This window comes from Neltuma alba, unplaced genomic scaffold (assembly GCF_004799145.2).
Source record: "Neltuma alba isolate B1F8T4 unplaced genomic scaffold, ASM479914v2 tig00008230_pilon, whole genome shotgun sequence".
Taxonomy (NCBI): Eukaryota; Viridiplantae; Streptophyta; class Magnoliopsida; order Fabales; family Fabaceae; genus Neltuma; species Neltuma alba.
Window position 1 is genome coordinate 1 of NW_021634974.1, and position 23,280 is coordinate 23,280.

At 31.2% G+C, this 23,280-nt stretch overlaps 2 protein-coding genes across 3 annotated transcripts; both read right to left on the minus strand.

Moving 5' to 3' along the window:
- Positions 1 to 3: 3 nt before the first annotated feature.
- Positions 4 to 3,751, minus strand: LOC114753869 (ABC transporter G family member 11-like). The gene is made up of 6 exons (XM_028942575.1): positions 3,424 to 3,751; positions 2,766 to 2,845; positions 666 to 1,139; positions 486 to 586; positions 296 to 395; positions 4 to 96 (listed from the first exon to the last, which is right to left on the minus strand). The coding sequence occupies exons 1-6, from the start codon at positions 3,749 to 3,751 to the stop codon at positions 4 to 6; spliced, it is 1,176 nt and encodes a 391-aa protein (XP_028798408.1).
- A 5,305-nt stretch (positions 3,752 to 9,056) lies between these two features.
- On the minus strand, positions 9,057 to 14,980 carry LOC114753871 (ABC transporter G family member 11). 2 transcript variants are annotated; one of them, XM_028942578.1, is made up of 8 exons: positions 14,596 to 14,980; positions 12,415 to 12,494; positions 10,932 to 11,402; positions 10,763 to 10,852; positions 10,535 to 10,666; positions 10,169 to 10,375; positions 9,956 to 10,042; positions 9,057 to 9,859 (listed from the first exon to the last, which is right to left on the minus strand). In XM_028942578.1, the coding sequence occupies exons 1-8, from the start codon at positions 14,912 to 14,914 to the stop codon at positions 9,176 to 9,178; spliced, it is 2,070 nt and encodes a 689-aa protein (XP_028798411.1). In that variant the 5' UTR covers positions 14,915 to 14,980; the 3' UTR covers positions 9,057 to 9,175. The 2 variants fall into 2 exon arrangements, with proteins under 2 accessions (XP_028798411.1, XP_028798410.1); XM_028942577.1 differs by having other exon boundaries at positions 10,535 to 10,669.
- Between the last annotated feature and the right edge of the window lie 8,300 nt (positions 14,981 to 23,280).

The following is a 23,280-nucleotide window of genomic DNA, read 5'->3' on the forward strand; positions in this document are numbered from 1 at the left end:
TGTTCAAGAATGATCTCTTTGTAAGAACAATGCACTGAGTAGGGAATCGCTTGCATGCTTTTTCTTCTTCTTCTTCTCCACCACCATTCCACTTTCCTATAACCCACAATTGCATTAAACATTACTCATCATCATCCTTTTGAGAATGATGTTATTTCTTTGCATTTTAGATAACATATTGTCAGTTATTCATATATACATCAAGGTAGACACGGTTATTTTCTTCATGTGATTATATATAGAGGTCATATAAAATTTGTACTCTTGATAGGGATGGAATACGGATTCGTCATACCTGTGCAGATAATGCTGCTACTTCTGCTTGAACTTGTCGGTTGAAATTAGAAGACTTGTATGATTTCACAAGCATTTCTATTGCTTCTTCTGTAGGTTTCCTTTCAGATCAGGGAGCCCAATTCAATGTCCTGTTAAACCAGTAAGAATCTCAGTCAATTATGTCTGAGTTTAGTTGCATAATGGCTAACATGAAGCAGACCTGATCATCAAAATCCTTGTTTATAGTTTTCAAGAAATGATCGGATGGATTCTGGACAGCAGGACAGGGAAATCCATTTGAGGCAAAGAACTACAACATATAACAGCGTACATCAGTATATAATTGAAGCATAAGATCAGAACAAAGACATGCGGATCTAAACCCTGACCTCACTTGCTGCAGAAATAGTAGGACCAAAGAACACAGTTCTTCCGGAAGAAAGAAGACACAGATTATCAAAAAGCTGAAACACTTCAGTACTAGGTTGATGAATAGACGCAATAATGGTCCTCTGAATCCCATCCTTCCGATCAAGGCTGGCGATTCTGCTCATAACATAGTACGAGGCTGCACTGTCAAGTCCACTGGTTGGTTCATCAAGAAACAGAAGTCTTGGACGTGTCAGGATCTCTATACAAATACTCACTCTCCTCTTTTGGCCTCCACTGATTCCCTTACAACCCCAACCTCCAATTCTGGTGTTAATGGCGTCTTGAAGACCCATTTCTCTTATTGTGAACTCTGCTCTCTGCTTTTTCTCTTCCTTTGACATTGTGTCTGGTAATTGAAGCTGAGCTGAATAGTACACTGCTTCTCCAACTGTTAGGGTTGTGAGCAAAGCGTCATCTTGTGTCACATATGCCTGAAACAAACAGGTAGAAATAGATTATTAATTTTAAATCTTATAGGGTTAGCTCTAAATATTCTATCTTTCACATGTAACTTCTCTAGAATTGATATTAGGATTTAAGTATGAGCAAATTTGGCGTCAAGTGAGAAGTTTCACACGGAATGAGATTGGACTTAATAATATATAAGTGGAAGGATCTATAAACTCAACTTAGTTTTGTGTTAAAGTGGTGTCGAATTTGCCACTTATATTCTTCCTCTTGTCTCTCCTCTATCTATTTCGACTCCACTCATTTTATTCAATTCCGGTTGTATAATAATTGATACTCCTTTCAGTCCTTAATATGAGAGTTAGTTAAGTAATTTGAGTAAATTAAAAAAGATTGTTAATTTAGTGATTTTATAATAAATAAGTGTTATCTTCTTTAGAATATCCTTACTAATCATGTGTATTAACCAGAACTACCATTTGATGGAAGTTTTAATATGTGCAACTACTACATGAGATACTTTGAAAAAAAATAAATAAATATGAGAGACAAAATAAATTGGAGTTTGATATTAGAACCAACCTGAATATCAAACTAACTCTTATATTAAGAAGTAGAGGTAATAATATGCTTTTAACTATATTGATAGTCTTCTTCTTTGTTTTTTTAGGTCACTGAGCGTATGACTGTTTTATTAAGTTTACAGAGCACAAGTTGATATCATCAGAAGGATGTCTTTCAGTTTTCTAACCTTTTATTGTTATTTAACTAGATATTATCTTCTCCATTGTTCAATTATCTTCCAGAAGAGTTAGATATAGACAGAGATAAAGAAAGTGTTGAGATTTAATTACTATAATGTAGAGATTTACGTCTAAATTTTAGGGGAAATAATCGTACCAAGGATGAAATGATGAATTTAATCAAAGTGAAAATTATGCTCAATGACCAATTTAAAAAAATTAATTATTGAGAAGAAGCACAAATTTATAATTTTTTTTAAAGATCCTTGGCCCTTTTGTAATTAAAATTTAAAAAGTTGGGATAAAAAAATGCACCTTCAATGATTTAATGAACAAAAATTCTCTCATTCCTTACTTCGTTCTGTTGCCGATGATGGAAGCACCACCATCATTGGTGATTTTTCTGGCGTTGGTGCTGCCACCGGCAACTTCTTTGGTGATTTTAGGGTTAAGAGATGAAATTTTATACAAGTTTTTCTTTAAAAAAATTTACAAGTCAATCAAAGGAAATTTAATAATGACAGTGAGAGAATTTAACAGTCTCACAAAGCAAATTTTTATAGTGTACCCCTGGCAAAAACCATTTTATACACTGAAACTAAAGAATCTAACACATATAAAACACAAATTTACAAGTCAATGTTCGAGAATTTAGTACTCAGCGACTACAAATTTACATATACTTTTAAGAAAATGCAATAATCAGAGAACACAACTTTATACGTCCAAGTTCAAGAATTAAAGATAATAAATTTACAAGTTTAGCTAATTTCAAAAATTTATCAAACTTCTTTGTTTTCATGCGTAATAGTAACAAATTAAATTAAAACATAGAGAAATTGAAATAGAAAATGAGAGGAGGAAGCTAATTTTTCTTAATTAATGGATGAAAAAAAGTCGATGTACCGAGGTCCCATAGGCGAGTACTTGTTTGTGGCCGTTAATAAGAATCTCCCCTGCCTGCCTTGTTTTTGGACCTAATCTCCCTGCAAAATAAGTCATTCAAGTCATAATATTGTTCAGAGTTTAAATCCAGTAGTTTCTGGAAAAGACGACATCAAATTAAAATATTTTTGCACTCATACAGATCAAAACTTGAGATTTTGTGCTTAAACAATTATAACTCTTTTTTCTTATACGCAGAAGATATCTTACTATTGCACGTAATTCTCATTTTGATGAGTACGAGCTCCTTTGTTTTCAAGAAGATTTTTACTCCTATCTTTCTATTTTTCAAGAAGATTTTTACTCCTATCTTTCTATTTTCACATAGTAAATGTTATGGCCCTATCTATCATTTAACCGACCTTTAAAATTGGAGTTCCATCTAATCATGAGGTTAAGCATGCTTGGCATTTAGTTGAGTTTCTTAAGCATTTAGTCAGAAGTACGATCCACATCAGTGTGTGATAGTACGAGGGAATTGATCACTGTTACCGGTGATAGATATCGTGGGCTCAACCCAAAAAAAAAAAAATAGAGTGGCATCTTTTGGCTTTGTTTTCGTCATTTAGTTTCAGGGAGATAAAATTATGCACGCAAAAGGTAAATGAAAGAATATCACCTGCTAAAGTATCCAGAAGAGTGGACTTGCCACAGCCAGAAGGACCCATGATGGCCAAAAGCTGACCTGGTTTGGCATAACCAGTGAGACCTGCCAGTATTGTTCTGCTTCCATTAATCCCTTTCTTCTTCTTCTTCTTCTTCTTCTTCCCACTTGAAGAAGCTCTCACCCATACATCCTTCCACGTCAGCCATATCCCCTTCTCTTCTCCCCCATCAATAACGTCATCACTCTTCTTCTTCGGACCGCTTGATGCTTCTTCTTCATCTATCCTCGTCGTTTCAATCTCTAGCCCAGATGGGCATGGAGGATAATGAAGGGAAGCCATTGTTGGAAACTATGGAGAGAGCATAAGGGAGGGAGAAGGAGAGGGGGAGGAAGTAGTATAGTTGGATTTGGCTTATGCTGATTTAATTTATGTCCTTGAAGAACATGTATTTATAGAATGTTTAGCAACATTATAAACATGTTTCTCAGATTTCCCCTTTCGTATCCATGTGGTCTTCTTGGTAATAATTTTGTATGTTTCCATTATTATATTATATTGCAATAGTCCAACGAAGTTGACAGCTTAATCATCTATCTACTAACTTTCTAGAGCTTTCAGGGAATCTCGGTAAAATTAAAAATAAATAAATAAATAAAACAATATCTAAGCTGATGATTTTCTGCTAATGAACTCGTACATTCGTTTTTATCTCCCTATAAATTAACATGATTAAAAATAATATTCCAATTCCTAGCTAAAAAGAAGTGCAAATCAAAAAGCCTGCTAAACTAATAAAAAAGTTGTGTCAACTTAATCAGGGGTATATGTTGAATTCAAACTTTAGCTACGCACGTAATTGTGCTAAATACTTGGTGATAAAAGTTAATTATCACGTACTCTTGTGGTCCCACTTAGCTCAAAGTCTAATGTGTCCCTTGATCTCAGGTTCATTTGTGGTTATAGTTGAATTTGGACTCTAACTCCTTTTAACCAATATATATTTTAAATGTAGTGACTTGAGTTGATGTGGGGAATCTGATGTGAGATAAAACTGAGTTTGATAAGTGTTTGCGTGTGTATGTGTCAGAAAACATATCTTGTTTAAATCAAATTATGAAATCCTTATAACTAAGTCCAATCAAACATGGTCATCATCTTCAAGGATGAAAATGAGATATTTGTTTTTGTCCAACATTTGCTTCCAGAGAAAGCTCCCAATTGTGAAAAGACCAAAGGAATATGAAGACCTTAAAAAATTAGCTTCACTTTTAATATCTAAATTGTAATTAACATTTTGTTGGGAAAATGATTAAAAAGTGCCTTCCAAAATGCCAAATTATGGAGGCTGAGTTTCGAATACCAAAGTGGTGCAGTTGCACTAATTTGATACTTTGAAATGTTGCAAAATGATGTCCTTTGTCTTTTATTATTGACTACTTTTATTTTTAGAGTTTAAGTAATTATTCTTATTTAGTTATTAACTACTCCAGTTTCAATACTGACTACTTTTGTTTTTAAAGATCTAGTAACTACTTTAGTTTTGTTATTGGTTACTTTTATTTTAAAAATTAAAAAAAGCATATTAGCAGCTAATGAAGATTTAATTATTACTCTTAGTTATTTACCACTCTAATTTCTCTACTTATTACTTGTATTTCAAAATTTTGAAAAATGTATTAGGAGCCTCAGTATTACTTTTGAAGAACAAAAGTAGTCATTAGTAAAACTAGAATAATAAATAACTAAACACTTGTAACCACCGGAGCTCAGAAATAAAAAATAGTCAATATCAAAACTAAAATAGTAAATAACAAAATAAAAGTAATCACTAAAATTATCGGATATTGGTATCATTTCTCAACATTTGAAAATTTAAAAATAATATCGTAGCTTGATTTAATATTTTGAAATTTAGCCTCTTCATTTATCATTTAGTATTTTTGAAAAGGTAATTTTTTTTTGTCATCTTTCCGTTTTTACATTTATAATTGTTTAAATTAATTTTTTAAAATTTAAATATCGTTTTTCTAAAGGAAAAAAGTAGAAAAGCCAATTACTGTAAGATCACGAGCCGTTTTAGTCAAGTTCTTCAATCATGTCCAAATCAAATCATATTCCCTTCTGCTGATCAAGATGAGATTTCTTTTGTTTGTGTGGATCTAAAAAATAATGGGTTATTAGAGTAACGGAAACTTATGATTTCTTTCACTGACTACGGTGATTTTAAAAAAGAAAGAAAGAACCAATGTAACCAGTTTAGCTTATTCAATTGAAAATCGAGGAGCCGCTTTTTGTGAAATATTTTATAAATATTATTAAATTATTAATAAAATAATATAGATATTTTATTAAATTTACTGAAAAATTCAATCAATAGCACTTTTCGCAAATTTTTATAGGAAAGTTTTTGAAAAATCCCTTATTGTAAACTTTATTGCAAGAACCTGAAATTTATTTAAGTACTTCAGTGCAACTTATCTTTAATTATGTGTAACCTATTTTTAGGTATGTGCAAAATAAAAGACATCTGTATAATTATTAGTAATAAATCTTGAAAATAAAAAAAAAATAACAGAAAAATTGCCTTTCTCAATTCAGCTCTCCAATATCAAGCCAACTCTTTTGTGACTTAATGACAAAAAAATTCTTCTATAAATAACCTTAAATTGTTAGTGTGTTCTCTTGCCATGGAAAAAAGGGGTCTCCGTATCTGACTTGGCTTCTCTCCTACCGATCTCTCCACCTCAAATCGAAATTTTAATGGTATAGATTAAATGTTTTTTAAAACTATTTTAAAATATTTTTTATTGTAATTTTAAATCTTTATGAGTAAAGTTTAGCAATTTTGAATTTATTTATTTAGTTTTTAATAATTTGACATTTTATTAGTACATTAAAAAAATTTGGACCACTAGAGCTTTAATCTAAGAACGGAGAGATGGCCAGATGGGTAGTGAAGAGGAAGTGAATGGGAAGAGTAGAGAAGAGAAGGTAAATCGATGTCCTTATCTATTCACCCAAAGTGCAACCTGAAACAATATACTATTCCGTCTCTTATTATAAGATCTATTTTTTTAAATGAGTTTATCCCTTTTTACAATATCTTCTTTGAGTTTGTCTAAGTATTTAATACATTATTAACTATTTTATCCCTAATTTAATGTATTTAAGACATTCTCTTTCTTCATTTATCTGATTATTACTTTCTCACATTTACCTACTTATATATAGAGATATATTTAGAAATAAAACTCTATTTGTTACATATTAATTGTTTTTAACTAATTTTAATTATTTTTTTAAACCGTGTAATTTAATTAGAAATATATTATAATAAGGGACAAAGGGAGTACCTTTTTGTCCATAAATATAGTGCTTAATTTTTTTAAAGTCTTTCTCCTTTTTTTAACACATCAAGTGTTTGCCTCTTTTAACTATATATTGCTCAAAATTCGAAGAAAATTTTTTAAATGTAGTTTATATCTAGTATGTGTAATTTGAGAATTCAACATACTAGATATAAAAAATTTGATATAAGTATTTTACAAAAAATAAAACCAAACGGCAAAAACTAATAACACAATAACCTTTAAATCTGATAAAAATTTCTATATTAAGATAAATTATGAATATTATTGATGGATTTAATTTCATTGATCTGAATTTGAAATATATTTAAATGAAATTGTTGTTGTCATTTTTATATTATAATTATTTAATTATATATCTTTAGTAACCATTCATTAATAAAATTAAACTCTTAAAAATTTAATATTTAACTCCATAATCCGAGTTTACGCTCTTATCTTTAGTCTGTTTAAATTCATGAGTTTGATTGCCTTAGTCTAAATAATAATATTACGTAATAGATGTATAAATTATACTCCCCCTGTCTGCTGCTTTTGAAAGGTGTTATTGATACTTTTTATGAGGCATTTAATATAATTTCAAGGAGTATTAAATTTTTTTTTGTATATAACCATAGTTAATAAGGGCTGTGAGAGACAGTAAAAATTAACATAGGGTTAAAGTACAAAAATACTCACCAATTTTTCTCAAAAATACGTCTAATACTGTATACATTTCTTAGGTACAAATCTATTAATGCAAGTTCACAATAGGTGCAAAAATATCAACTCCGTCAAAACAACCTAACGGCTGTTTATTTTGATGGTAGGGTCCACATAATTTTTATGAAAGGACTAGAATGCCCTCAATTAAAAAAAAAAAAAAAAGGGAATCCCCTGCACCCTCTCCTTCCCCAACCTCTCGAATTCATCTAACTTTGGACACCTAGAAACCACACCCGGAAAGGAAATAATGATTGAAACGGGTACAATGACCCTTCAAAACTCATAAATGGGTTATCAATTGAGATTCCACATACGAAGATAAAGCATAGACACACGAAGGATCTTCAAAAAGTGAGCTGCACCACTCTTAGCCGTGAGAAGGGCGAAAGAACAAGTGAAGTACAAAGTTCACTAGGAGAAATAAAGAGATAGAAATGACATGGGAATCAACAAAACAACAATGTTTCTCCAGCCCATTTCGTGAACTCAACCTCTAGTTAAACCCTTCACCATTAAAGATTCAACCTTTGATATAAAAAAAAAAAAATTACTTGAACCCAATCCAAAATAATTCATTGATCGAGGGAAGGAGGAGAAGGAGAAGGTGGTAATTGTATCTCCAAAGAGAAGGAAGAGAAAGAGTTGGCACATGGAGGTAACAACTACACTATTGGGATGCAACAGAGGTAGTTATGCCATGGTTCTGCCGTCTTGATCTCACCGTCGTAGCCCGCATTCTATCATCTCAGATCTCGCTATCATCACCTACGGTATTCTGCCGTCTCAGACCTCGCCATTGTCGTCAGTGTTCTGTCGTCTCCGACCTCGCCTTGTCATCGACATTCTACTGTCTCAGACCTCACCGTCGTCATCGGCATTCTACCTTCTCAGACCTCACCGTCATCATCGTCATTCCGCCATCTCAGATCTCAATCAGAATGAGGCATAGTTGCTCTGAGATTAGAGATGTTGGAGACGAGATTCTGGCAAGTGAACCAGAGGTTGGAGATGAAATGAGAGGTTTTTTTTAGCTGGGGTATTATTGTGCTTTCATAAAAATATTGTCGGCCCACCATTCAAATAAACGGTTGTTAGCTTGTTTTAACGGTCTTGATATTTTTGCACCTATTTTAAACTTGTATTGTTAGATTTGTACCTTAGAAAAGTATAAGGTGTTATGCGCCCTTTTGACAAAAGCTAATAAGTATTTTTGCAACTTAACCCTATTAAATATTACTTGAATTTTATGACAAATTTAATGGTTTCAACTATATTTATTAATGCATATGAATTAAAAGAAAGTAACAGAAGTAGAGGGAGTACTAATTACATACTACTACTTCGTCTTTTATTATAAGATCCTTTTAATTAAATTGTACAGTTTAAGAAGACAGTTAAAATTAGTTAAAAGCAATTAATATGTAGCAAATGTAATTTTTTTCCAAATATACCCCTATATATAAATGGGTAGATGTGAGAGAATAATAGTGAGATAAATGAAGAAAGAAAATGCATTAAACTAAGGGTAAAATAGGTAATAATGCATTAAATGTTCAGATAAACTCAAAAGGGATCTTATAAAAAGAGACAAACCTATTCAAAAAATTAGATTCTATAATAAGTGACAAAGGGAGTAATATTTTAAGTAGAGTCCAGTACATTGATCGGAGGCATACGCATTGACCTCATTCTAATAACTCATTGGATTTAATTTATGCAAAGCCTTCTGTAAAGGTGTAGCATTTGGATTAGCCATGACCTGAATGCTTCTCTTAGGAGTTCCAGAAAGCAAAGAAGCAACTACAGGCTTCATCTTCTCAGTGCCCTTTATGATTATCAAGAACACAACTCTATACACAACGATCATCCCCAGAAGAACGGCAAGGTCAACCCACTTGGAATAGCTCATGTTGACTTGCAATTCGTTTCTCAGAATCTCTTCCCCAGAATGATTATCAAATCTGAGTCCTTCAAACTCGTTCTTGAACAGTCCTTGGTAAGCGTATCTATGGAAGGCGACATAGAAGAGAGGATACTTCCAGAAGATTCTGGGAAGATCATTGGGCAATCTGAAGAAGCCTCCTGCGAGGATCATGATGCCTTGAAGACCAGCACCGGTTATGATTCCCATGAGGAAGTTAGGGACGATGCTAGCCACTATCATCATCAGGCTTTCAACTAACATCAGACATGAAAATAGGACACTGCAGAAGAACATGAAGTGTTCAGCAGAATTTTGAAGGCCTGGGAGGTAATAGGCTATGGCCCCAGGAATGAGAGTCACGAGCACTAGGTATGGGATTGAAGATAATGTGTTTCCTATCACATAGGCTGTCACTCCATAGTGCCCATTTAGCCTTTCTCTTTGAAATACCTATATCAGTAAAATTGAAGGACTTGTCAGTAAAATATTTTAACTTAAAACCTTAAGGCTCGTATATGGATCATTTCAATGAAGGAGGATATATACCTTCATATCTTCTACAAATGAAGGGAATCCACCAATGGTCATGAAAGTTATGAAGGAAGACACAAACGCAAGAAGTGAAACTCTATCCTGAAACAAGGATAAACAAATGCAGACAAAATTGTTAATTAGTATTGTAAAGTGGATCACCTGCTTGCAATTAAGAATGTCACGAAGTCTCAAAGCACGCTCCAATAATATGTTATTCTTTCTTACTTGAATAGACGACCTTTTGCTCGTGCCCAAATCATAGAACACAGTGGCCAGACCTAGCGCCACGGCGACGTATATGACAAGGCGTAGCCAGTAATAGCCTACATCACGACGCATGTTCACAAATGATCTCTTTGTAAGAACAATGCACTGAGTATGGAAGCTTGCATGCCCTCTTTTCTCCTTCTTCTTCTCCACCATTCCAGTTTCCTGAAACGCACAATTGCATTATAGTTACATGTATATTGGTTATACATAGTTCATTATCTTAGCTTCTTCATTTGATATATATTTATATATATATGTATGTATAGTTCCTATAAAATTTATGCTCTTGATAAGGATGAAGTATGGATCTGACATATATACCTGTGGAGATAGCGCTGCTACTTCTGCTTCAACTTGTTGGTTCAAATTAGAAGACTTGTATGATTTCACAAGCATTTCTATTGCTTCTTCTGTAGTTTTTCTTTGAGTTCCAACGAAGCCCAGTTCAATGTCCTGCTAAACCAATGAGAATCTCAATCAATTGATGTCTGAGTTTAGCTACACAGTGGCTAATACAATGTTTAACTCTATATAGTGCATGAAGCAGACCTGATCATCAAAATCATTATTTATAGTTTTCAAGAAATGATCGGATGGATTCTGGAGAGCAGGACAAGGAAACCCATTTGAAGCAAAGAACTACAACATATAACAGCGTACATTAGTCTATAATTGAAACATGAGATCAGAACAAAGCCATGTGGATCCAAACCCTAACCTCACTTGCTGCAGAAACAGGACCAAAGAACACAGTTCTTCCATAAGAAAGAAGACACAGATTATCAAAAAGCTGAAACACTTCAGTACTAGGTTGATGAATGGATGCAATAATGGTCCTCTGGATCCCATCCTTTCGATCAAGGCTGGCGATTCTGCTCATGACGTAGTACGAGGCTGCACTGTCAAGTCCACTGGTTGGTTCATCAAGAAACAAAAGTCTTGGACGTGTCAGGATCTCTATGCAAATACTCACTCTCCTCTTTTGGCCTCCACTTATTCCCTTACAACCCCATCCGCCGATTCTGGTGTTAATGGCATCTTGCAGACCCATTTCTCTTATTGTGAACTCTGCCCTCTCCTTTTTCTCTTCCTTGGACATTGTGTCTGGTAATTGAAGCTCAGCTGAATAGTACACTGCTTCTCCAACTGTTAGGGTTGTGAGCAAAGTATCATCTTGGGTCACATACGCCTGAAAGAAACAATGTAGAAGTGCATCATTTTTTGAATCTTTTAGGGTTATTGACACTGACTATTTGCTTTACTATTTTCGCCTACTTACCCTAAAATTCATCAGAAAGTGGCTAGTTTTCCTGTGATGAAGAGTATGTTATTTAACATGATCTTTTTTTACTAAATTCTTATTTAACTGGACATGTGTCTTCTGCAGTCGTCCAGTCAACTCTAAGAAGGGAGATAAAGAAAATTTTGAGATCTAGTTATCTTGTGGCTTTTTTTTTTTTTAATCGATAGATGTCGTTTTTTTTAATTTCTTGAATATTCTCGGTACTCTCTCTCTCTCTCTCTCTCTCTCTCTCTATGTAAAATATTCCCTCCCATCCTTATTTGGTTAAGTCATTAACCTGGCAAACTTTTAAATGCATCCATATTTAATACCATGAATTACATTAAAAAAACAATCAAACTTTTAAATATTAAATAAGGGTTAATCTTAAATCAATATAATTAATACCATTTAGCAATTTATAACAGAAACAACCAATTTTCTTCTTCTCTACCAAGTCGAACCTCTGACTATTTGGTTGCATGCATAGTGCACACCAATTTTCTTAAAAAGATGTCTTGTAATAAAAACGAGTGGAGGTAAGTAGAAACATTTTGAAATTTTAAACACGCACACACATATTAAATTAAGCACATGCTTGATAATAAAATTATTCATTATCGTAACATTCCATCAATTGTCTCTCTTAAAGTTTCCCATAGAATGTGACCACGTAATAAAAAGTACCCATCTGACCTTTAATTTTCTCTCTTCTTCTTCTATTTGATTATTGTTGAGAAAATATCAATATGACTAATTTGAAAAAAAATTGTCTTGTATATAGGACTAACATCAACCCTCAAATTAGATTTTACATTAAGGACTGGGGGAATAACAAATTAAAACATGTAGAAAATTAAACATTATATCTGCGAGGAAGAAACAATTTCTTCTTAATGGATGAAAAAAATCTACGTACCGAGGTGCCATAAGCAAGTGCTTGTTTGTGGCCATTAATAAGAATTTCCCCTGCTTGCCTTGTGTTTGAACCCAATCTCCCTGTAATCATAATTCATTTGAAAGTTTTGGTCAAACACATCTTAAGAAAAGAAAAAATATATCAAAATCTTTCTCCCTAGCAAATTCCGATTTGAATTCTCTCTATTCATCATTTTATTAAAAAATGTATTGTATGTATTATACTCCCACGATTACTCATTATAAAACCTACTTTATCTAAATTTAGATACAATGGAAATTGGGGGAAAATGAAATTTAGTTGACGTGTAAATTTTTTTAAAATTATTTTCGCCCTTATTTGAATGCCATCATTTTTTCTAAACTTCAATTAAATGATATGAGAAGAAAAATATTATCCTAATTACGTTTCTAACTTTATAGTGGGATACTACCCTGATTCTTAATATAAGAGTTTTTTGGATATTGAATTTGATTATAAATATGAGATCTTTTCAATCTATTTTGTCTCTCAAATTTATAATTCATTATCTAAAGTATTCCTATTGATTATACATGTTAAGAGAGTTTTCATCCAAGGACAGTCATGATTTAAAAAGATACTTTAGGGAGATCAACCCATATTTGTTATAAATAACAAACTTAACTAATTTTTTTAACTTAATCAAATTACTTAAGTAAGTCTTGTATTTAGAACCAGAATAGTATAATTATTGACCCAGAGAGTATAATTATCTTGTTTTCTATTCAACTAACCCACCTAGTTGATCAAATTAATTTACAGTGTGAAACGAGCCCTAACGGAAGTTTCCCGTTTATTATCTACTTTGGGGGCAGTTTTGACTACTAGGAAACAACAGTCATATATATCTAATCAGTTTCTATATGATAGTTGCAGCTTTCAATATTATGAAACGATAAAGGAGGGTTCGTAGAAATTATGGTTTTAGACTTGTAGGGGTCTTTTATGAACCGCACAGATGTCTCCAAGCTGTAGACGCATCCATAACATCTGAAAGCGATATTTACAACCAAGTATGATAGGTACTCCTTGGTTTAAAATCATAAAGCATTTTTAACTAAATTACACCCAATCAATAAATTAGTTAATGTCATTAAAAATACATTCTTTTTTTATGTATATATCCTGATTTAATAGGGTGTCTCAATTAGTAATTAATTAACGGTTGATCCTTAAATTTTTATATTTACAGCTTAAAAACCAAAAAATGCCATATATATTTTTAAACATATTATTTGACGAAAAATACTTTATAATTTAAAAGGAATGAAATACTTTGGACCAGACAATAACGGTCACATATTTAATGAGATGTTTATATGCAGTTGTAGCTTTCAATGCTATGCAATAATAGAGGCCGGTTTGTGGAAAATATGGTTTCATGGGTCTTCTGTGAGCCACGCGTCTAACGTCTTCAAGTACTACAATAATTGCAAGTGGAAATCCATAATAATTTAAAGTGATATTTGTCCCAAACATAATTTTTTAGCCAAATTTGTACCCATAATGATATACTTAAGAATATATATATATATATATATATATTTGTGTGTGCGTGCGTAAGAATACGTAGTTCTACTAATCTTTTTGTGCATTATAAAGAAATTTTATTCATCCAAGATGCCTTTAACTCTGTAGACAAGAAAATTTTCACTAGCTATCTTCATTCATTGTTTAGTATGCATAATGGATGTGATACACATCAAAACAGACAATACAGAAGATCATTTTGATAGCATTAGTCATCATTTCACTTAAGGCAACAAATCATTTTGACAGAATTGGGATATATGCATGAAATCCAACTTACTACGTGAACTATATCAGTATATCGATATACTCCAGCCAATCCTATATATCTAAATGATTTACATAGATGAAGAAAATTGGCTAAGTTTATTATTTACAAAAAAAAATGTTGATTTTTTTAAACTATCCCCATGTGAAAACTGTCCTCATTGATTGTAGCCATTAGTGTATGTAATCAATGGAGGTGGTTTGGGAGGAAAATAATAAATCTGAGAGACAAATTGAGTCAAAGTTTTACATTTATAGTAAAAACTTACTTTTTAACTAGTTCTTATATTTAATACAGGTGGGAGTATCATCCTATATACGAGCAAAAAAGCATGTAGAAAGTGAAAGAAAATTAATTATTACCTGCTAAAGTATCAAGAAGAGTAGACTTGCCACAACCCGAAGGACCCATAATGGCCAAAAGCTGTCCTGGTTTTGCATAACCAGTGAGACCTTCCAGTATTTTTCTGCTTCCATTAACCCCTTTCTTCTTCTTCCCACTTGAAGAAGCTGTCACCCACACATCCTTCCACGTCAGCCATATCCCCTTCTCCTCTCCTCCATCAATATCATCCTTCTTCTTCTTCGTCTTTGTTGGACAACTTGATGCTTCTTTTACATCTAACGTCGTCGTTTCAATCTCTAGCCCAGATGGAAATGGAGGATAATGAAGGGAAGCCATTGTTGGAAACTATAGAGAGAGAATAATAAGAAAGGGAGAGGGGGGAGAGCAAGGGGAGTAGTTTAGTTGAATTTGGCTTAAGCTGATTTATGGCTTTGAAGAGGTAGTATTTAATAGAATGTTTGTGTGCCCTAGCTACATTATAAACACGTGTTTCAGAGTTTTCCTTTCATACACGTGGTCCTGCCAATAATCTTGTGTTTCCATTATACCACGCATTTAATATGAAAGCTAGTTGGAGATTTAATTTGTAATTGGTCCTAAATATAATAACTTAATCCACTTTATCTCTAATATTTATCCATTTCACTCTCAAGTAATCCCTATAATGATTGCACATGTTAAAAAATCTTATCAATTGGTTGTTTCAACGCATATAATTGATATAAGTATTTTAGAAAAGACAATATCTATTTATTATAAATAACTAATTTAATTAATTTTTTAATATTTATAAATTAGTTATCTAACTTTTATTAAAGATTGGAGGTAGTATCATATTGTAACAGTGCAAGGAAGCTGACAATTGATTATCTTTTTTTTTTTTTGGCCAAAGACAATTGATTATCTAGGTACTAACTTTTTACAGCTTTAAAGGAGTGTCCAAAAATCCCAAAAAAAAAAAAAACAATTATATCAATACGACGTGAGCTGACTGTCCAATGGAATCGTATATTCATTAACTTTCCTATACATTGCCGCGGTTAAAATAAGGATTCATACAATTTTTGTCTCTTAATATATGGTCGCATGATTCTATTTTTAGCATATTTTATACAGATTAAGAAAAATCTTAAATTTCATTAATTCTCATTTAAAATTTAACAACTTTTCAACACTATCCATATTTAATATATATTATATCTGATGTAAATAAAGTCAATACATTAATAAATAAGACCAATATTAATGAGGGGTAAAATTATACATTCATACAAAAAAAATTCTCTTAATGTCCTATAAATAGGACAAAAATATCTTCTCTCTCTACCGTGTAAATAAGACTAAAGGAATATATAATAATCAAATCAATAGCTTCTATGTCACCATTTAACTTAAAATTTTTGGCCTGATATAATGATGGATAATTTCCATACTTGTTTTTTTTATACTTAATTTCCATGCTTGTTAACACAACTATATTTATTCCGAAATCATTCGTGGTTCAAATGTTCCCCCAAAGTGGAACTCGGGCTCTTAGTCTAAGCTCGTTTTAATCAATAAACTCGTTTTAATCAATATGTACATGTTAGGATATCTAAGTATGGGTAGACTCGAGTTGATGTAAATAGTTCCACATTGAATATGTGTGTGTGTATAAATTGGAAAGATCCATTAATTTAAAGAAGTTCCAAGAAAGAAATTTACTTACCAACAAATCTTAATAACAAGTGACCAGTATGAACTTGCTGTCATTCCTTATTCAGGAACTTATCATTACGTGCTTTTCAGATATCAATAGACTTTAGGGTAATTAAATTCTTTTTTATAAGACCTAATTGTCATTCTCTCTCAATTTAAGTTTATGATTTTGAATTAAGAGTGGTCCTTTTCACTCTTCGTGGTCCATTATTTGTTCTCTCCCCCCATTCCATCCGGCTCTCACTTCTCAACAAGCGATGATGTCAAAATCATTTTTTTTCTGTTAGAGAATAATTCCAAACTGAGAAAAGATCAAAAGAATATGCGGCCCTAAAAAATCAGCATCTTGACTTTTGACAGCCACATAATTTCACGTATCATATATCATGTTCATTGTACGAATAAACGTGTTTTAGTCAAAAATTCCAAACAATATTTCCCTCCGATATGATGATGCATTGGAGATTCCCATTCAGTACGTATATTTCCATTATAAGCGAGAAAATTATATTATTAAAAAGCACAGTCATTCATAAGCCAAATTAATATATCTCACTTCCTTAATTTCTTTATGTAAGGGGAAATCTCATCTAAATCCAACCAAAATGCTCAAATCTCAAATTAGTCTATCAAATTCAACAAATCTCCAATTGTACCAGGAGAACAGATTTGGGATTTGAGTAATGTGTTTTTAAAACATTTTGTATCACTTTTTTTTTAAAAAAAAAAAAAAGCTAGCCCCCTCATTGGCCGAAGCTACTCTAACGTCGGTATTGGCAGTGACTTTGTGGGGGGAAAAATTGTTGTGAATAACTAATGGAGACTTGTGAATTGTTAAATTGAACTTTTCAATTTTATAGAGGGAGAATTATAATAAGATTTCAAGAAAGAAAAAAAATTACAAAACAAGTTCTAAAAATTATTATTTTTCACTCTAAAACTTGTCATTACAACCTATTTAAATTGTTATTAGGATCTTTTAATAAATATTTCTCTTTCTTAGGATTTGATTTTAATTCTCCCTTTCATATATCCATGTCTTATGGCTGAACAACAACAGAGATTTATTTAATGGTGCGACTTTTTTACAAAAGTCTTGTCATAAATAGCTAATGGGAACTTATGAATTTTAAATCACTATAACAAATAAGATTTTTAGTCGTGACTTTTAACGGGCTCTAGAAAATCGTAGCTGAAAGTATATCCTTCAGCGACGGCAAGTAAGTTGCCATTCAAAGTCTTTAATAGTGACAAGTAAGTTGCCACTCAAAATGAGACTTTTGGTGAGGACATGGCATCTGGCTTTTCTCCGGAGACACTTTCCGTTGAAAGTCTTTTTTGGGTAGTGAATCAAACTTGTTGATTTCTAAACTCAAGTTGTTAATGTCTAATCATATCTTGTGAATCACAATACTACACGCAAAATATATATATTTTTTCTAGGAAAATAACATCTCACAAAACAATAAATCATGAATAACATACTAAATAACTTATATTAAAAAAAAAATCTCTCTCCCTGGAACCTCAGAAGTAATGGTGTACAAATCTATTCATTCCCTTCGCTTGTGGGATATTTTAATCGTACATCTAGTTACCACAGGTTGTTGGTGCATGCCTTGATGCTAATTATATATATATATATATATATATATATATTTATGTTGTCATTTTATTGAGAGTTTCTCTTTGACCTACGTTTCTTTCATGCACGGTCACAATTCTAACAAACAAGAGGCGAAAATGCATTCACAAACCTTGCATGTGCAGTGCCCTTGATGAAGACGAACGAAAACGATGGAATGGAGGATGAGAACCACGAAAAAGATAGAAATCGAGATATCCTTTTTTGTAATTATTTATTATTGTTCACTTATAATATGTATTGAGGTCTGTTTATGTAAATACTACTTCTAGTTCTTAATATGAGAGCTAGTTGAAGATTCGATTTTATTTTAAATATAATACTCTAATCCACTTTATATCATATATTTATTTATTTTACCCCCAGGTAATCTCTATATTGATTGGAATAATTAATTGTTTCAATACATATTATTAATAAGAATATTTTAGAAGAGACGGTACTTATTTACTACAAATAACTAATTTAATTAATTTTTTTAATATTCATAAATATCTAACTTAACTAAAACTTTCTCAGACTACTTTTCAGCTAGAAAGGGAATTCGATAAACTCAAAAATTCTCAAAATGCCAACTTCATCGCACAATGCATATTTCTTCCAAGTCGTCTTCTTCTTGTATTCTTCTTCATGCTCTTTTTTTCTCTTGCCAACATTCTTCTTCTTGTTCTTGCTTCTTATATTCTTTTAATCTCACCGTTGAAACTTGATCTCTTGTAATTATTTACAATGACTTCTTTTCAGTTGATAAATCTGAATGAAATAAGTTAAAATTATTTGTGACCATCAAAACATTTTAATAATAGCGGATTGAAATCAAATAAGGTTTAATTCTAACATGCACGATGGACATTAAAAAAAACAAGTAAAATGAATGGGGAAGAAATAATATGAGCGTATGCCTTGCAATAAGCTTTGTGCCTCTTTTTTTTTCTCCTTATTATTCCCTAATTAATACAGATAGTAAGGTATAGGTGAAAGTCAAAATTTTAAGTCTTCCCAATATATTCTTCAATAAAATATAAACAAAAAAAAAAGAATAAGAAGAAGAAGATATTTTTGGATTAGAAAATTTATTTGGTATGTAGGAAGAAACTGTGCTTTATTTTTTATTTTTAACGTTGAAAGTTTGGTATGAAACAATAAAGAAATAAGTCGAAATAAGTCAAAATGCCAAAATGTCATAAATAATTAAATATATAGCAGTCATTAAAACACCGAACTTGAGTTTTTCAAAATTATGGACATTATCGCAGTATAAAAATACGGCGCTAATATTTTAAATAGAAATGACACTTAAATAGTTTATAAAAATAATCGCAATTATACATATTTATATAAATTAGTATTTATTTTGAAACATTTATAAATTAAAATATTTTAAATGAAAAGGGATAAAATAGATAAAATATTTTATAATCTATAGGACAAAATTAGCAAGGAATTTTTTGTTCGCCAGTTCTACGTGAATAAGTAGCTAATATATTAAGATAAGAAATTATCAGACCCTCCATTTCTTATTCTTGAAACTCGTTTTCTTCTTCTTCTGGCCAAGGTGAAGCTTGTTTTACTCACTCCAAACATCATCCAGTCCAACTGAATTCAGTCACATCAACATCATCTTAAAATGAGATTTTTCTTAGAAATTTGGTTTGATGGCAATTTTTAAATGGTGAAAAAGACTAATATCATGCCGGCTGACAAAATAAACGTACCAAACTTTACGAACCTGTAATTTTCGTGGCAAATAAACAATAGAACCACATATTTTTGGGAGAAGTGTTCAAAAAAACTCCTCATTGCAAAATTTCTTATCCAACGATATTTAGAGACTTAAGGTTTCGGTAATAAATTTTGGAATGACATGATCATATTCATTGTACTAGGGCGATAAAAAGTGATGCTAACATTATAACCACAATTCCATCCCCAAATTTGACCCGGCACGTACGGTTTCTATTCATTATGCACGACTTTGGACATCGTAGGTCCCAAAATTGAATGGGGCCAATAAATTATAAGCTTCCAACCAAATGGTTGTTACATTTACTTTTTTTCTTCGTATGAATTACAAATTTATGATTGAATCAATTAATCAATTAATTACAATTTTTTTAGAAAAAATATCCCATTAATCAGTTAATTGAATCTGGATTCATGAGTAGCATCAAATATCAAATAATTGTTGCATGAAAAAGGGTATCCAATCACGAAACGTGATCCCAATATCACATTGTGAAAAAATAACTTCCAGCTTAAATGAATGTTTGGGTATCATCCCAAACCATGGTTTAGAGACCCAAAACAAGGTTTACCCCTAAAAACATCCAAACACCCCTTTAATTTTTTAAAACCATGGTTTTGTCATGAAAGCATGCATGGTTTGCCCATCAAAACTGTGGTTTTGTGATAAGTGAAAATTTTTTGCTTTTGGAATGAAAGATGGACTGTGGACATTGCTAGTGAGGAGCCCCATCATTTCACACCTCACGTTTCTCCTTCTTTCTCCTCCCTAATTCTTTGTGTCTTTTGACCGGTCCTCTTGCTTTTAAAATAATATTTTTCTATTGAATTTTTTTAAAAAAAAAACATATTTATTCTTATATTTTATAAATATATGTAAAATTATTGACAATTAATTAATACACATATTAACAATTAATATATATTATTAATTATATTGGTAAAAAAATATTATTAACCATTTTATTTCTTCAAATTAAAATATATCATAAAATCTATCTTTTATGTAATTATCATATTAACTTATGTCTTTTTTAGTAATTTGTATATATAAAAAGTATTTCTAATAATAACTATCCAAACACTCTTATTTCTTAGAATCACTTTTTCACAAAATCTATTCTCCCCATAATCTATTCTCTAGAAGCTATTCTCCAAACCATGATTTGGTTTGACATCTAGAAAGATAAACTTATGATAGACTTCTGGACTAAAAGCTAAAAGCAATTTATAGGCCTATTTGTTAACATGATTGAAATTACTTATAAGCATATTTCATATAAGTCGAGGCAAAACCCCTCTCACAAATTTACCTTGTATTCTGTAAATCATGATTGAAAAACTATTTATAAGCTATTCCATAGTTGGTCTAGCCTTTGACTTCTTCATCTTCACTTCTTTTTCCCTGTGTTTTGAGTCTTCATCTAAATAAGCTTTTGTCAAACTGATTTTTGTACAAAAATTGTAAACATAAATCACATTACCCTATCTAATTACTTAATTTAATTTTTGTAAAAGTCAAATTAAAAAAAATTACTTCTACCATTGTTGATACGGACACATATTTAACATTTCACATTTGGTGCCAAAATCAAGACAGTTTTTGTGAGAGAGTGGAATGCATTATTTTTATTGAAAATACATTTGAAATATAATCCAAATGCAATCCGTCAATTGACTGAGTTTGATGTAACACGAAATTTTAACAGTTCAAATCTAATCATTACGGTTGACATCTTTTTTTTTTTTTTATGTTTTGCCAACTTTTTCCAGGGGAAAAAAAAATTGTACCTCTTATTCTAATCCTACGAAGAGACCGCCACTCGCACGCCCAAACTGAATAAATCCACACTTTCCCTTGACCACACGGGATTTGATCTCCCAACCTCCTTAACAAGATCGAGGAGTAAGTTGATGCCCTTTGAACTAAGTCTCATTGGCTTTTTGGAAAAAATTTTTTTTAATAGATACAAAATATAAAATAAAGATAATATCATAACTGTCAGCTTTTCCAAAAATAATTTGATCATTTAAAAATTTTGAGTTAAAAATTTTAGATTTAAATTATTTGTACAGCAATGAGTAGTAACGTGATGAGCACAATAGTCTTTTGTCAACTCAATATTCTCATAAAAAATTTTCAAGTAGAAGATACATACAAAATTGAAGTTTAATTCACATATGATTTAAAGCTCCTGCAGCTTTTGTTTTCCTTGGAGCCGCCACAATTATCTGAGTACTTTTGCTTCTAACTTTTGGACAATTAACAGTAACTTAAAAAAAGAAAAGAAAAGAAAAGAAAGAAAAAGCTTTCGAGACCCACTTAATTTTTTTTTTTGGACTCAGAGACCCACTTAATTACTGCCATATAAATTGGGAGGTGAAGAACCACAAATCCATTTTCCGAAATTGAAATTCGGCGTCACATGAATAACAAAATACTAACTTTTTTTTTTTTTGGATTCTAGTTTCAACAGAAAAAAGCAAGAGGATTGTGATTAATGTAAGTGCTCCAACTCAAGCAAACGATTACATGAATTAGCGTACCCATATACTACCTCTAGTCTTTTATATATAAGAACTGGTTTGATATTTGATTTGATTTTAAATATAAGACCTTAATTCACTGTATCTCTTATACTTATCTATTTTTTCTTAAGATAGTTTTTTTAATAGCTGTACATGTTAAATGTTTAATCAAATGGTAATTATAATTAATACATATTATTGGAAATAGTATTTTAGAAAAGACGACATCTATTTATTATAAATAACTAACTAACTAATTTTTTTAATCTATTTAAACTAGTTAACTAACTCTTATATTAAGAACTGTAAATAGTGTGTGTATGAAACTCCCAAAGATTATGTTATGGGACAACCATGGTCGTGCACAGAAGAAGCTGCAATTTGTGGCGGAGGATGACGTAGTATTTCAACATTGTTTTATTTAAAAAAATTTAAAAAAAAAACATATTAGCGGCTAATGCAGATTTAGTGACTACTTACTACTCTAGTTTCTCTCCTTACTACTTGTATTTCAAAATTTTGAAAAATGTATTAAGAGCTTCAGTTATTACTTTTGAGGAATAAGAGTGGTTATTAGTAAAACTAGAATAATAAAGAGCTAAACACTTATAACCACCGCGCCTAGGAATAAAAAATAGTCAATACCAAAACCAAAATAATAAATAAAAAATAAAAGTAATCACTAAAATTATACGATGGTGGCATTATTTCTCAACATCTGAAAATCCAAAAATAATACCGTAGCTTGATTTAATATTTTGAAATTTAGCTTCTTAATTTATCATTTAGTATTTTTGAAAAGGTTTTATTTTGTCATCTTTCCATTTTTCCATTTATGATTATTTAAACTCATTATTTAGTTGCATTTTTTGAGACTAAATATTATTAAATTAATTTTCTAAAATTTAAATATCATTTTTCCAAAGGAAAAAGGTAAAAAAGTCAATTACCGGAAGTTCACGAGCCGTTTTAGTCAATTTCTTCAATCATGTCCAAATCAAATCCTATTCCCTTCTCCTGATCAAGATGAGCTTTTTTTAATTAAATTATTAAATAAAATAATATAGCTATTTTATTCCCTTCCCCA

Bases quoted from the DNA above. Each gene is read 5' to 3' on its own strand.
- LOC114753871 (XM_028942577.1), bottom strand. From the start codon at position 14,914: ATGGCTTCCCTTCATTATCCTCCATTTCCATCTGGGCTAGAGATTGAA. The intron at 10,670-10,762 runs GTCTGCTTCATG...TCATTGGTTTAG, and splicing joins ATAATGATTTTGATGATCAG to CAGGACATTGAACTGGGCTT. The intron at 9,860-9,955 runs GTATATATCCTC...TTACTGATATAG, and splicing joins CATTTGTAGAAGATATGAAG to GTATTTCAAAGAGAAAGGCT.
- LOC114753869 (XM_028942575.1), bottom strand. From the start codon at position 3,751: ATGGCTTCCCTTCATTATCCTCCATGCCCATCTGGGCTAGAGATTGAA. The intron at 2,846-3,423 runs GTGATATTCTTT...CTTATTTTGCAG, and splicing joins TCTTCTGGATACTTTAGCAG to GGAGATTAGGTCCAAAAACA. The intron at 396-485 runs GTTAGCCATTAT...CTGATCTGAAAG, and splicing joins GATGATCAGGTCTGCTTCAT to GAAACCTACAGAAGAAGCAA.